The sequence below is a fragment of the Acanthochromis polyacanthus genome, chromosome 2, assembly GCF_021347895.1.
Source record: "Acanthochromis polyacanthus isolate Apoly-LR-REF ecotype Palm Island chromosome 2, KAUST_Apoly_ChrSc, whole genome shotgun sequence".
Taxonomy (NCBI): Eukaryota; Metazoa; Chordata; class Actinopteri; family Pomacentridae; genus Acanthochromis; species Acanthochromis polyacanthus.
The window spans coordinates 485,652-500,200 of NC_067114.1; the positions used below are offsets into that span (position 1 = coordinate 485,652).

At 40.7% G+C, this 14,549-nt stretch overlaps 3 protein-coding genes across 10 annotated transcripts in view; 1 reads left to right on the forward strand and 2 right to left on the reverse strand.

The window, feature by feature from the left end:
• LOC110965258 (RNA binding protein, mRNA processing factor 2) overlaps positions 1–5,685 on the reverse strand; it is a 68,139-nt gene extending 62,454 nt beyond the window's left edge. For 7 of the 8 annotated variants that reach the window (XM_051938083.1, XM_022214231.2, XM_022214229.2 and 4 more), the window contains exon 1: positions 5,564–5,685. The gene's annotated coding sequence lies outside the window, so the exon portion shown is untranslated. The remainder of the gene's footprint in view (positions 1–5,563) is intronic. The other variant, XM_051938092.1, reaches the window with a different exon arrangement.
• Positions 305–4,074, reverse strand: LOC110965259 (proteasome subunit alpha type-4-like). Its single transcript, XM_022214238.2, has 9 exons — positions 3,938–4,074; positions 3,460–3,485; positions 3,321–3,363; positions 2,675–2,837; positions 2,520–2,597; positions 1,601–1,689; positions 1,276–1,406; positions 842–965; positions 305–533 (listed from the first exon to the last, which is right to left on the reverse strand). The coding sequence occupies exons 2-9, from the start codon at positions 3,460–3,462 to the stop codon at positions 379–381; spliced, it is 786 nt and encodes a 261-aa protein (XP_022069930.1). The 5' UTR covers positions 3,463–3,485; positions 3,938–4,074; the 3' UTR covers positions 305–378.
• A 60-nt stretch (positions 5,686–5,745) lies between the features above and the next one.
• Positions 5,746–11,387, forward strand: LOC110965254 (solute carrier family 25 member 44-like). The gene is made up of 4 exons (XM_022214224.2): positions 5,746–5,949; positions 7,785–8,456; positions 8,547–8,674; positions 9,856–11,387. The coding sequence occupies exons 2-4, from the start codon at positions 7,826–7,828 to the stop codon at positions 10,045–10,047; spliced, it is 951 nt and encodes a 316-aa protein (XP_022069916.1). The 5' UTR covers positions 5,746–5,949; positions 7,785–7,825; the 3' UTR covers positions 10,048–11,387.
• Positions 11,388–14,549: the final 3,162 nt, after the last annotated feature.

The following is a 14,549-nucleotide window of genomic DNA, read 5'->3' on the forward strand; positions in this document are numbered from 1 at the left end:
AGATGTGCATCGACAAGACTGACAGCGCCACCATGTGGTGAAATAGAAGAATACTACATGCAGTAAGTAGAAGTGTTACATAAATGACAAAAAAATAAAAATGCCTCCTTTAAGATGATATCAAAACTCAATCAGAATAGAAATTAGATTTTGGAGCTTTTATTGTTCTGCTAACTAGAAAAAGTATTTCTACTACTTTTTATTTTAAAAAATGTCTCAGATTAGTTTTGAGATGCCACCAAAAGGATGTTTCTTTATTAGAAGACGTATTTCTGCTGAACATACAGAGACGACCATACGTCCATCAGTTTCCAAAAGTTTAATGTAAAAGACACAACATTACAGGATCTGATGACACATGGGCATAAAACTGTGGATTTATTTGTCTTTCTCCTTCTGCTCCTTCTCCTTCTTGTCCTTCTCAGCCTTGGCCTCTTCGGCTTCATGACGTTTGATGAGCTCCTCCACTTCTTTCTGTTTCAGAACCTTGATCTTTGTTTTCCCGTCTTCCCGTGTCAGGGTGGCAATCTCAACTGAAACAGTCACAATAATACAGGCTTACAATTATTACCGTCCACAGCAAACTGTACAGCCTAGAAGATCTTCAGCAACTAGACAGAAAACTAATTCTGTCCATCAGTCACAAAGCTGCCGATGGACACGTGGAGAATAACTCGACTCTTTCATCTGGTTCAACTTTCAGACACTGACTGCTGCTACTCCAGACTTCCTGCAGTAACTGTGGGTCTAATTTATTTTCATTTGGCTTCTGAAGGTCAGAAGCAGCTCAGATTCACACATCAGATGAAACCAGTTAAAAATAAGTTCATCTGAAGCTTACCTTTCTCTGCTGACAGCTTACTGACATCCATCGTTTTGTTGAGGACTTTGACGGCTAAAGCCAGAGCAGAAGACAGCGTCATCTCTCCCTCTTTGTAGTCCTGCTTCAGCATGGAGACAGCAGCCTAGAGACAAGAAGACAACAAATAAAACACCAAGAACATAATAAATATAAGAGGTTTCTGCTTGAACCTGTAAATTTTAACAGAAAATTGCACTAAATTCAATTTTGTCACTGACATTTAGGGAGAATGTCTGTTCAACCAACAGTTCTGCGTCCTCTATTGTCAGATCAAAACAACATTGAACAAACTACAGCAACTCAAGAAAACATCATTCTTAAATTCAGGATGACAACATTCAGTTGTGTTGTTCTTGGTGTTTCTCCTGAGATCAGCTCCCTAACTTTCCTTATCCGTGTCCTTTCAGACTTACAGCGCTGTTGTTTCCGATGCAGGTTGCCTTCCAGCCTCCATAGTTGCCGCTGGGGTCGCTCTGGTACAGCTGGAAGCCGTAGTGTTTGTCCCAGCCCATGTACAGCAGAGAAACACCAAACGGCCTCTTTCCTGTTCACACAAATCACACAACTGTTTAACTACGAAAAAATCCCCAGAGATAAGAACACTTTGTTTACCAGAACGACATTTGATCAGGCGCTTTGGGGAGATATCTAACATGGTAAGACTGACAATGAGCTGGAATCCTTCAGCTACATAAATGGATGACTTATAGTGTAGGAGGAGAATGCTGAGCTTCTCACCTCCAAACTGAGTGTAGGCCTGCTTAATGTCACAGAGAGCTGTGACCAGCTGCTCACAGGGAATCGGCTCCTGGTACTGCAACAGAAACCTGAAAGGACATTTAAATGTGTCAGAGTTTGGAGGTGAAAGTAAAAAATATCCAGACACTAAAGACAAATGTTGGACATGCTGGAGTTTTAAACACTTTGAGAATTCTACAGAGTAAAGTCTGGACTCACTTGAAATCAGGCATGAACTAACCGTGACGTCACCCGTTGGTTTCAACGCCGAGAAAATGAAGCCCGGATTTTGCTACTTCCTGGTCGCCGTTTTGGATTTTTTGGAGCCAGTGACGTAAAAAGCGTCATCAAACAGACTGGACCGGAGAGCAACTAGGGGCAGGATTGGCTGAGGACTCTCTTATCCCGCCCACATTTTACCGCAGAGGCTTCTGTTGCTGTCTATCGAGTATAGCCACGCCCCCTGGCTCCGCCAACTTTAACAATTTATTTAAAATTCAGTATTGATTTATTTAAGATCGGCCACCTGATCTCTCATTTTGACCATGAAAACTAACGGGAAAAAATCCTGAGCTGTAGAACATCAGTCTATCAAATTTTATTTTTTCCAAAAATGAATTGGGGTCTATGGAGAAAAAGCTTTTTGGAGCCAACCCTAGCGGACGGCGTGATATTGCAAGTTTTTGACACTTCCGGGTGGGCTTCATTTTTGGAGCCAGATGCTACGTCCATCTTTATATACAGTCTATGATTGAAATACATATTTAACATCATTAAACAACGTTAATATCTGCTGGTTATCTCTCTTAAGTTTCGTTGTATTTCTGACAATAAAGCCTCTATCTGTCCTTTAAAAACGGGTCTTTTAGTATTTAGAACAGTGAAAACACAACACCACAGTTTTTTCTCTGAAACTCACCTCTGAGCAATCAGCCGAAGCTCGTTTGTCAGAACGTTAGCATCTGATGTGATCCCAGCAACACTGCAGGCCATGTCTCTGAAAGATGATTGGAGATGAAGGACTCTGCTGGCTGTAAAGCAGAATGACTGCTGTTTACGGTCAGAACCACTCACTCATTCAGCTTGTAGATCTTCTCAGAGAAGAAAACCTCGTCCAGCAGTTTGTGGATGTTGCGTCTCTCTGCTGCTAACAGAACTCCATCGTTGGCCAAGATCCCCAGACATGTTCCAGCATGGCCGATGGCTTCCATCGCATACTCCACCTGATACAGGCGGCCTGGAAATTAGAATGACAAACTTTATTTTTAACATTCTGAGAGAAAAACAACCCAGAACCTTCCAGTAGTGTCAGAGGCACATAAAACATTACATCATTGCATGTATAAACCAAAGCCTTTCAGAGAATCTACAGCCTGATGAAAGCTCTAAACCCAAACATGACAGGAACATTAATAAAGGGTTTGTAGGTTGGACTGTAGATCATAAACTAAAAACTTACAGAAATAAGAAACTGAACAGTCAGAATGTTTTCATCTTAACTGACCACTGGCTCTATCGTGGAAGAGTTTGTTTTTTTTATCACTTTTTAACCACCAATTTTACTGAAACTTTGCTTTGCATTAAGATCTTAAACTTACTGAAAATTTCATCATATGGTAAAAGTGTGCAGGGATAATAATATACATCTTATATTTGATTATTTCACTTAATATCTGATCATCAAAAGTTAATGTTGGGTTAGGAAAGAAATAAGACCTGCCTTCAGGAGAAAATATGGTCGTCCGGGAGTCATATCTGCGAGACTGAAGAACAAAAAAACGGGTTAGACGTGGAAAAAGACACAAAATACAAAATCCTACGTAGTTTGTAAAGTGTGTAAGAATATAAGAGCGACCAACCATTTTCTCACGTCACTGGAAATATCCTGAAAAGTAGAAAACAACAGCAGTTATTAGCAGTGGGAAGAGGACAACAGCAGTTATTAGCAGTGGGAAGAGGACAACAGCAGTTATTAGCAACCAGCAGGAACCAAACAAGGAGAAGAAAAACGCTTCAGTCTGTTTAACGAAATTAACGAATTAACGAAACTGTTCTGGTTTATAAAGGAAGGAAGTACATAAAAATAAACTGTCCTGAAGAATAGTTTCAAACACAGAAACAGTCTGAGCTTTGATAATGAACTGACAGCTAGCTGGCTAGCATGCTAGCTAACTGAATGAATCTGCAATATCTCAGCATGCTACTTAGTTAGCATGCTAGTTAGCTCATAATAAATAAAGTCTGGAGGATGGACGGAGGACAAACGAAAGGAATAATGAAAAAAAAGGTAAAATTAAAAACCATGTAGTCAAAAGTAAAGTAATAATTTACCAATACCTTTTTAAAGGACCAAAGTTTCCGTAGTTTCACCCACAAGATCCACTACTTTCAGTTTGATGTTTCTTCACTGAGACACACCGGCTCTGTGGAGCGGAAGGAGCCGCTCAGCAGCGCCACCGCCCGGCGGGAGGACCGATCAGCATCCTCTTGAAAGCCCGCCCATTCATCTATGTCCTCTGAACTGGACGTTTGTTTTTGATCTCTATCTGTTGACTCATTGGAGCTACCCTACTAAATCTTCCTGGCCCTTTGAAATGATATCTTTTGTGACTGGGTGGAATGAGGGGAACTTTCTTTTCATTCTGAGACAAAATGCAAGCCTCCTAATTGCTGAGAGTTTCATTTATGTTCATGCTAATTCAGTTTCTTAAAGTTTCATTAGAAAATGGAATGCCATTCTTGTTTTCTTGTCAGCCTGTTTCGATTTTGATGTATTGCAGTTTTTTTTGCGGGGTCTTTTTTTGTGAAAATTCTAAAAATTGTGAGTTGTTTTAGTTCCCAAAAAACAAAATGACACTATTTTATATTAATAATATACGTAACTACTTAAAATAATACCTGATATAATATATTCAGTCTTTAATAATACTGTCCCCAGTTTCACGACAGCTGAAATGGACTTTTACAGACAAAAAATATACTTTTAAAGTTACAACTGTACCCAAGCAAAAGTAAATTAGGGGTTAAAGTCATAATTTTGATGAATTGTACATCACAGAATGAAATAACTGCTTAATCTTCCTTGTCAAATGAATAAAGTTTATTTCACAGACACTGAAATGTGCAAATTATTGCAAAATCTTTTTTCTTTTTTTTTACTTAAAGTTGTGTGGTTTTCATTCTGTCATCATCTTCTTTCATAACGTACATTTTGTCCACTTAATTTCTCATTTTATTTGTTGGATTTTATGTTTGTGTTTTGTCTTTTGGTGGCTATAATCAGGTTCTACCACAGACACTTTATCTTCTATTTGTTAAGATAAACCATCCTTCAATGTCTGCTGAAAACTCTTTAGATAGCTTTGGTCTTGTTTAGTTGTATTTCAGTTGAGCAGCAGTAATTCTGATTACTGATGAATCTAGAGCTGAAACAAATAGTCAGTCAGGTAAGTGACATACTGAATATTATGAATTGATATTGTTGATGATAAATTAAACAGTTTTATAGACACAGATGAGGCAGAAATACAAAACATTTGATTTGTCCCTTTCTCTGTTTAAATATCTTCAGTTTTTGCACTGTGGGTTGGATGAAACAAACAAAGAGAAACTATTTAAGGATGTAATCTTCTGTGATTTTCTGTGTCTGACCCACAGACTGTATAATAAATAATAATATTTTTATCATACAGTCTTTGCCCTGACCATTTGCCTTTAGGGCTGAAATTAACAATTATTTTATTGTTCAGTTTCTGAGTAATTTAAAAGTTGACAAGTAATCGATTAATAGTTGAAGCCCTACTTGTGTTTCTCATAGTTTGAACATCTCATAGATTTAAATCAAAGTCCATGAAAATAACTGTAGATTAGCTCACACAGCTAATGTAGCTACAGGCTACATGTAAGAAACTAGGCAGAGCAAAAGTATGAAAGCAAGCTAAAATCTGCACTTGAGTTATTTACCTTTTTAACTTTTTCTCCCAAAATGTGACGACTAAAAAGATGTAGCTGTCTGGCAGGTTGGTAAACTTCGGTAACAGTCGGTAAACATTCCTCCAGCTCTGGTGGTCGACAGTAAAGAGTCAACTGACGCTTCCTGAAGTGTAAAATTAAAGAGGACGAAGAAGAAGAAACACCCGACTGTGATTGGCTGTTTCAGCAGCATGGCGTTTGAATGGGAGCAGGAAGACAGTTAGCCGACTAGCCAGAGGGGGTAACTTCATATTTTAAATGTCTTAAAACCATTTAACGACGCCAGTTGGAAGTACATATATCTAGCTGTTGACGCGAACGTTCGTGCCAGAATTTCATTCAGGACGTAACATTAAAATAAACATCTGTCCAAAGAGGTAAGTTCAGCTAATGTAAAATGATGCTAATGCTGTTTATCTCGGAGCTAGCCTAATGTTAGCTAACGACACATATCCAGCAGGAAATCTCAGAAAACACGTTTCCTTGTGACTATTTCACTCACTTTGTCAGGCTTGTTGAGTGTTATTGGCTAAAATAGGACCGTCCATGTAACTGTAAGGTGGTTTGACACCGGAACACGGTGTCCTCTAGGTTACTAGTTTCACCTCTGACTCCAGGTCAGCTAGCATGTAGCTGTTAGCTTCACAGAAGGCGACACTTTTAAACATAACAGCGACGTAACTCCGTGTTTTAGCTGCTCGTTTCTATTCACCAATAAGTCAGCTTCAGCTTACTAATGTGTCCTGCTGCTGCTGGACCTTTGAACTATTTTTATGGATAACTTTAGCTGAAACCTGCTAAAGGAGAAGTCATAGTTTAGCTCAGGATCAATGAATTACAGTTGTTAACTTTACAACCTGCTCTGTTCTGACTAGAAAAACAGTCTGATGCAACATTAACTCATTAAACCAGTGTGTTACTAATACTTTGTACATTTAATATACCCTGTACAATACAAATCTGTCAACACATCTCTGTACAATATCTTTAAATACTTTATCAGTGTTTCTATAGTTAAAAAAGAGCCTCTGGTATACTTAAATCTTTCTACAGGTAGAAAACTGTTATGAAATGTTCTTTTCCACATATATGAAATCTGTGTAGTGTCTAAAAATCTTTACAATATCAACAGTATTTATGTATATTTATTATTTTTCTACTGATGTTGCAGTGTGTTCTGCCTTTTTCTGCTGTAGTCTTGCAGATTTCCGCTCTGAGATTGTTCTAGGCTTATCTTATCTTACAGAGGGAAACATATCCCTAAAAGTGTTTTCTAGGATGTGTATAAGCATAAATGTGAACTATTTGTTTTAACAGCTGCTTTTTTAAACATTTGAGGTTTTAATTTAAACCACAGGCGATTAAAGTGATCCAGAGCTGTACGGTATAAAAACAAAACATGCAGCTGTTTTTCTTTTCCGACTTAGAGAATAAGTTCATGAGCCTGTTCTCCTGGAGCTAAACTCTTCCATCTGTACTTCTGTCAGGTTTTAAAGATCAATGATCACTGTGTGACTGGTTCTGACCAGAGATTATTAAAGGATGTCTTAAAAAGCTGCTTTACTGATGTGATGCCACAGTTGAATAGAGAAAGACGACGATGGGCTGCTGCTGCTGAATAATGACTGGACTCTAATGTGTTCACAGCATTTGTCATCTAAGAAATCATTTCAGACTCTGGATGAATCATCTGATCCTGTCCTTCAGAATTCCCACTAATGACACAAACCCTAACTGGCAAACTCAAACTCTGTGTAGTTTGAGTTTTACTGCCTGATGGAGACACTCAGTACCAACCAGTGATTTCTGCTCTGTGAGAATAACCTCCGTCTGTTGGTGTTTACTACTAATAATACTTGGTTGCTTTATTCTGTTGTAGAGATGTTTTGTGTTGGAACAAAAAATACTGATTGTCTGTTACTTCATTTAGGAAACTAGGAGCTGATTTCTATTTTTATTCAGTATATTTAGGCAAAGTCCACTAGAGGAGGATTCTCTGGTTCTGACTCAGGTCAGAAGAAGCTTATTTATCAAAATCCAAATAATCTTAATTCAAGGTTCCCTCAGTAGCTTTTTGCTGAAACTATTGTGTTTCTTCAAATGTAGGATGTACGTTAAAGTATGATTTCTAAGGTCAGACTTGAATTTTGATGTTTAAAACTCCTTTAGTGACTGTAGTTCAGTCAGTAATAAGTTTAGTTCTTGTTTCCAGGCAGGAATCATTCTGATGACGGGGCTGCTCCAGCTGTCAGGATGCAGCAGAAGAGGAACATCCAGATCATCGAGTGGGAGGACCTGGACAAGAGGAAGTTCTACTCTTTCGGGGTGTTCATGACGATGAGCATCCGGGCCACGGTCTACCCGGCCACGCTGATCCGGACCCGGCTGCAGGTCCAGAGGGGGAAGTCACTGTACGGCGGAACGTTTGACGCCTTCTTTAAGATCCTGAGAGCAGAGGGAGTGAGAGGTCTGTACCGAGGCTTCATGGTCAACACCTTCACCTTGATCTCCGGCCAGGCCTACATCACCACCTATGAGCTGGTGAGGAAGTACGTCTCCCAGTACTCGGAGGACAACACGGTGAAGTCTCTGGTGGCGGGTGGCTCAGCGTCTCTGGTGGCTCAGAGCATCACGGTTCCCATCGACGTGGTTTCCCAGCAGCTGATGATGCAAGGCCAGGGCCAGCATCTCAGCCGCTTCAGGCTCAGCTCTGACTCAGACTCTGGAAAGGCCAAAAAGAAGGTGTTCGGCCAAACCAGGAACATTATGGCTCAGATCTTTGCTGCCGATGGTTTCCGGGGCTTCTACCGGGGCTACGTGGCTTCGTTACTCACCTACATCCCCAACAGCGCCGTCTGGTGGCCGTTCTACCACTTCTACGCCGGTGAGCAGCTGGAGATCATGTTTCACCACATCTGTGTCCCTCAGCTTTCCTTCTGGTTCAAACCCAGTCTTTGTGTTTAACGTTCTACAGAGCAGCTCTCCAAACTGGCTCCCAGTGACTGTCCTCACCTGGTCCTCCAGGCCATGGCTGGACCTCTGGCTGCTGCTACAGCGTCCACCGTGACCAACCCCATGGACGTGGTCCGAGCCAGAGTCCAGGTATTTATCTACTATAAAGAGTTAAATTCTTCACTTGCAGCCCAGAAATAGCAGCTAGTTAATGAAACCCAGAGCTTAAAAGTACTGCTTTAGTGTTTCTGTGATTGGAAATCTGCAGAAAAGTAGATTTAAAACTACTGATGACAATAAACGTTAATCATTTACCGGCTTTACTTTTACCTCACTGCCTACGGTTTGATGTTATCACAGTCTGGTTTCAGAAAGCTGTGGTCTGTTGAGAAGCTCTGCATCAGAAAAGTTCTTCACTGAAGAGGATGAAATGAGTAAATATTTCACAGAGGAAGGCAATGATTTATAGGAAGGTTAACACTGAATATTTTCTCTCTATTGGTCTGAAATGTTTCATAAAAATCTACAGAAAATCAATATTCATCCAGTGTCGGTCTGACCGTTCTTTTTACAGGTTAGGGTTAGTGAACGGTGACTAACTAAAATAAATGAAGTTTATTTATTTCTCTAGATGGTTTACAGTTTATCTGCCTGCAAACATAAAGAGACTAAAGGATGTTTTCTCATTTAAGACAGTGATCTATGACAGCACTGCAACATGATGCATTTAGGAATAACTGGATTTTGACTAATATTTTATTTAAAAGTTTGACCATAAACCTCAGACAACTAACAGACAGTTTAACTTCAGGACTGAATATGATCTAAATTCTGTCAAGCAGTAAATATCTCCTCTTTTATTGCTGTGCAGTTTTTTTCCTTTAAAGTTGTAATAATTAAAATCAGCATTGCTACAGAAGCAGCTGCTGGTGTTAGATCTGAGCTTCTATTTAAATAAATCTAGTTTTATTATTCAGTTGTTTTTGCTCAGTGCCATGAAATTCAAGACTTATTCTAAAAACATAAATCTGATTAGTCAGAATAGTTCAGTCTGTTTACACACGTGTGTGTATTTACATGTATGTCTGTGTGCATATTTATGTTTACATGTTCTGTTTATATCTAGGTCATACTTAGTTGTATTTTCTGTGAATGATTTTTACTTCTTTGTTGTATGAAATTGTTCTGTTAGGACTTTATAACCCTGGTGCACTTTATTATTATTATTATTAAGCAGCCACATGCTGAGCAGTGATGCTGGTTTGTGACTCCAGACAACAGATCATGTAACGTGTGTAACATGCATGTACCATCCGTGTTCCCGTGTTCAGGTTGAAGGTCGGTCGTCGGTCGTGGAGACGTTCCAGCAGCTGATCAGAGAGGAGGGATTCTGGGGTTTGACCAAAGGACTGTCGGCTCGAATCATCTCCTCCACGCCCACCGCCATCGTCATGGTGGTCGGATACGAGACGCTGAAGAAACTCAGTCTGAGACCAGAGCTGGTGGACTCCAGGCACTGGTAGGAGAACCTGAGAGCATCAGGACCATCTGTAGTCCTGGTCTGAATGAGACACTGGAGGAGAGAAGGTTTGTTTTTAGCGACTGCCTGGGAACAAAGAAGACCTTTAAATACGTCTAAATCTGTATTTTAACTCGGAACAAACCTGCTCATGAGGATCAGTCTTCAGGTTCAGAGTTGATCTGCTGCTGCTGTTTAGTTGGAGTGCTGAAAGCTACGCTGTGGCAGATGCAGACCAGCGGACGGGATTTAAAATCTATTCAGTCTTCAGTGGAATAATCACTGGCAGAAGCACGAGGTTCCCGAAGGAAGCTGTGATGTTCTCCTGAAGCTCAGAAGAGTTTAATCATGAGGCGAACACCTGAAGTCAGCTAAGTAGTGAACAGATCTTAGTATTTGCAGCTTCATGTCCATTCTGCTCTTCCTTCTGTTGGCCTTTTTTATTTAAAGCTGCCTTCATGGTGTAGAAATCGAGGCAAACGTTTGTTCTTCATTGCTGAACGTCAGTAGAATCTAACATGCAGTTTTATGTTGATTTAAATCTGAACTTCTAAATTCCATGCATCACATTCTACAGCACCGTTATTTATTTGACATGTGGTCTTCAGTCTGTGGTGAATCTCTCATGGATCCAGCAGGTTGATTAAAGTCTGGACTGGTTTGTTGGAGGAAGATTTAAATATTTCAGACTGAAGGCAGCAAACTGAAGTAAAACCGACTCCCTGATGGACACTGTGTGTTTGAGTGCAATAGTGTAAAAGTTTTATCCTTTCAGCACAAACTGTGATTGTGTTTTCCTGTAAGTTGTGTGAAGAACATGTCTTAAAGATTTTAAATAATTTATTTCTTTTTGCTTTTTGGGATCACGACAACAAAAAGTGTCCAGACTTCAGAATCTCACATCGTCCCGTTTATTTTTGTTTGTTGCTTTTATGTGAATGTTTTGTCGGCTCTTCACTGAACATAATCCGTCTACAAATTAAAAAAAAAAAAGAGATCACGTGTTTAGTGGTGAGATGTGGCCGATAGAAGTGTTTTTTATATGATTTATGCTTCACATTAGCCATTAATTCTTCTGTTGTTGATTCTTTTTACAGAAAGCAGAAATATTTCGGCTGGTTTTCGTTTAAATTGTTTAAGTTCCTGAATCTGAAAGTCAGATGAAGCTGCTCATGCTTTCTGATCTTTGAACTCTAAAACCTGCAAACTGAATCCTGAATCTTCTTTTCACAGCTTTTAATGTCTCTGAAAGTGTGATATTTTGTCAGTGATCAGTTTTCTGTCGACCAGAACTCCTCCGTTAAATCCCTGTGGTTCAATAAAACATCACAGCTGCTGAACAAACATCAGGCTGCTGCACTTTCATTGTCTGGAAACTTCTTAAACTTAAAGTCTTTTCAATCATTTCCCTTTAAAGTTTAAGTTTGACTCCCGAAATCTGCTTTAATGAGCATAAAATGAGTCGTCAGACTGAGAAGAAGTGGATATTTGAGGCATTTGTTACTATTCAAGAGAAGAAAAAAATCTAATGTTGGCATATATTATTAGAATCTAAATGTGACATGCAGTTGAATAAATACTTTAAATCTACCTCATTTCCCACTAATTATGAGTGTAGAGTAAATTATACGACACCGGTTAGTTAGAATATTAAAACCACCTACCCGATATCAGATAATTCCTCCTCCAGTCTGGACTCCTTATCTCTGGTTTCAGGTAAGAACATCCACAGTGGATCCTTTAGGTCCTGGAAGCTGTGAGGTGGGACCTCCGTGGGGCAGATTTATTCTTGTAGAACGTCCCACAGATACACATCGAACTCTTGGTCATGTTCCTCAAACCGTCTCTGAACAGGACGGATTATCCAACAGGAAGAGTCCATTAGAGGTTACAGCTGCCATAAAAGGAGGTCCAGGTCTGCAACAGAAGATCAACATGAATGCAGGACTAAAGGTCTCCCAGCAGAACATCACACTGCCTCTGTTGGTTCTTCTCCCCATGGTCCATCCTGCTGCTGTCTCCTCTAAAAGATATTTTTTAAAGATTACATGTTGAACCCACAGGTTGGTTCTGGAGTTCAGTCGGTTAAAGGACGTCACCACATGCCCACTGAAACAGCTTTTATTGTATTCCCTCACCTTAGTAATGAGACACTAACAGACATGGAGGATAGCGTCTACAGGAGAACATCTACAGGACGAAGTCTACAGGAGAACATCTACAGGAGAACGTCTACAGGAGGACATCTATAGGACGAAGTCTACAGGAGAACATCTACGGGACGAAGTCTACAGGAAAACGTCTACAGGAGGACATCTATAGGACGAAGTCTACAGGAGAACATCTATGGGACGAAGTCTACAGGAGAACGTCTACAGGAGGACATCTATAGGACGAAGTCTACAGGAGAATATCTACGGGACGAAGTCTACAGGAAAACGTCTACAGGAGGACATCTATAGGACGAAGTCTACAGGAGGACATCTATAGGACGAAGTCTACAGGAGAACATCTATGGGACGAAGTCTACAGGAGAACATCTATGGGACGAAGTCTACAGGAGAACGTCTACAGGAGGACATCTATAGGACGAAGTCTACAGGAGAACATCTATGGGACGAAGTCTACAGGAGAACGTCTACAGGAGGACATCTATGGGACGAAGTCTACAGGAGAACGTCTACAGGAGGACATCTATAGGACGAAGTCTACAGGAGAACATCTATGGGACGAAGTCTACAGGAGAACGTCTACAGGAGGACATCTATAGGACGAAGTCTACAGGAGAACATCTACGGGACGAAGTCTACAGGAAAACGTCTACAGGAGGACATCTATAGGACGAAGTCTACAGGAGGACATCTATGGGACGAAGTCTACAGGAGGACATCTATGGGACGAAGTCTACAGGAGGACATCTATGGGACGAAGTCTACAGGAGAACATCTATGGGACGAAGTCTACAGGAGAACATCTATGGGACGAAGTCTACAGGAGAACGTCTACAGGAGAACATCTATGGGACGAAGTCTACAGGAGAACGTCTACAGGAGGACATCTATAGGATGAAGTCTACAGGAGAACATCTACGGGACGAAGTCTACAGGAGAACGTCTACAGGAGAACATCTACAGGAGAACGTCTACAGGAGGACATCTATGGGACGAAGTCTACAGGAGAACATCTACGGGACGAAGTCTACAGGAAAACGTCTACAGGAGGACATCTATAGGACGAAGTCTACAGGAGAACATCTACGGGACGAAGTCTACAGGAAAACGTCTACAGGAGGACATCTATAGGACGAAGTCTACAGGAGGACATCTATAGGACGAAGTCTACAGGAGAACATCTATGGGACGAAGTCTACAGGAGAACATCTATGGGACGAAGTCTACAGGAGAACGTCTACAGGAGGACATCTATAGGACGAAGTCTACAGGAGAACATCTATGGGACGAAGTCTACAGGAGAACGTCTACAGGAGGACATCTATAGGATGAAGTCTACAGGAGAACATCTATGGGACGAAGTCTACAGGAGAACGTCTACAGGAGGACATCTATAGGAGAACGTCTACAGGAGGACATCTATGGGACGAAGTCTACAGGAGAACATCTACGGGACGAAGTCTACAGGAAAACGTCTACAGGAGGACATCTATAGGATGAAGTCTACAGGAGAACATCTATGGGACGAAGTCTACAGGAAAACGTCTACAGGAGGACATCTACAGGAGAACGTCTACAGGAGGACATCTATGGGACGAAGTCTACAGGAGAACATCTACGGGACGAAGTCTACAGGAAAACGTCTACAGGAGGACATCTATAGGATGAAGTCTACAGTGGTTTCATTTCAGCAAAAACATGAAGCCAAAGTGACTTCTCAATAATCTGAGTTACACCAACAAAGTGCTGTCGTGTCCAGGTAAACACTAAATATAGATTCTACTGCAATGGACACCAAACCAGTCACTGACCTGAAGGACTTCATGGAGAGGAGATCATCTCCTCCAGATATACGACCAGCATAATGTAAAACCATCTGTGATCTATCAGACCACCTCATCATGGTCCAGCTGGTGGTGAACCATGAACAAACTGGTTTCTATCACAGCAGCATTAAAGTTTCTGAGCTACAGTAGCTCTCCAGCCTTCAGTCTTTACAGGACAGACTGTGGAACCTGCTCATTCCTGAAGGTATTTCTGTTAGTTTTAGTGATTTATAAATCCTTACTGCTAATTTGCACCGACCTACCGACACTTTTAAAAATCTTTACTGAGAACGGTTCTGCACTATGTCTTTATTGTGAAAACCTCCTGGGCTGGTAGAGACTTTACCTGTAGTCACTGTGAGGAGCAGGTAGGTCTTCAATTAAAACTGAGCTCGTTTGGAAAAGATGCTCCATTTATTTATGGCAGCTGCAGGAAAGTTCTAATTCAGTTCACATGTTAAGTTTCTAATGAACCAGAAGTAAAAGCTGAAAACATTCACCTGCCTGAC

Excerpts from the sequence above, each read along its gene's own strand:
- LOC110965254 (XM_022214224.2), top strand. The coding sequence starts at position 7,826 with ATGCAGCAGAAGAGGAACATCCAGATCATCGAGTGGGAGGACCTGGAC. Across the intron at positions 8,457-8,546 it reads GTTCTACCACTTCTACGCCG|AGCAGCTCTCCAAACTGGCT; the intron begins GTGAGCAGCTGG and ends AACGTTCTACAG. Across the intron at positions 8,675-9,855 it reads TGGTCCGAGCCAGAGTCCAG|GTTGAAGGTCGGTCGTCGGT; the intron begins GTATTTATCTAC and ends TCCCGTGTTCAG.
- LOC110965259 (XM_022214238.2), bottom strand. Across the intron at positions 2,838-3,320 it reads GACCATATTTTCTCCTGAAG|GCCGCCTGTATCAGGTGGAG; the intron begins GCAGGTCTTATT and ends TCTAATTTCCAG. Across the intron at positions 1,690-2,519 it reads CTTCGGCTGATTGCTCAGAG|GTTTCTGTTGCAGTACCAGG; the intron begins GTGAGTTTCAGA and ends ATGTCCTTTCAG.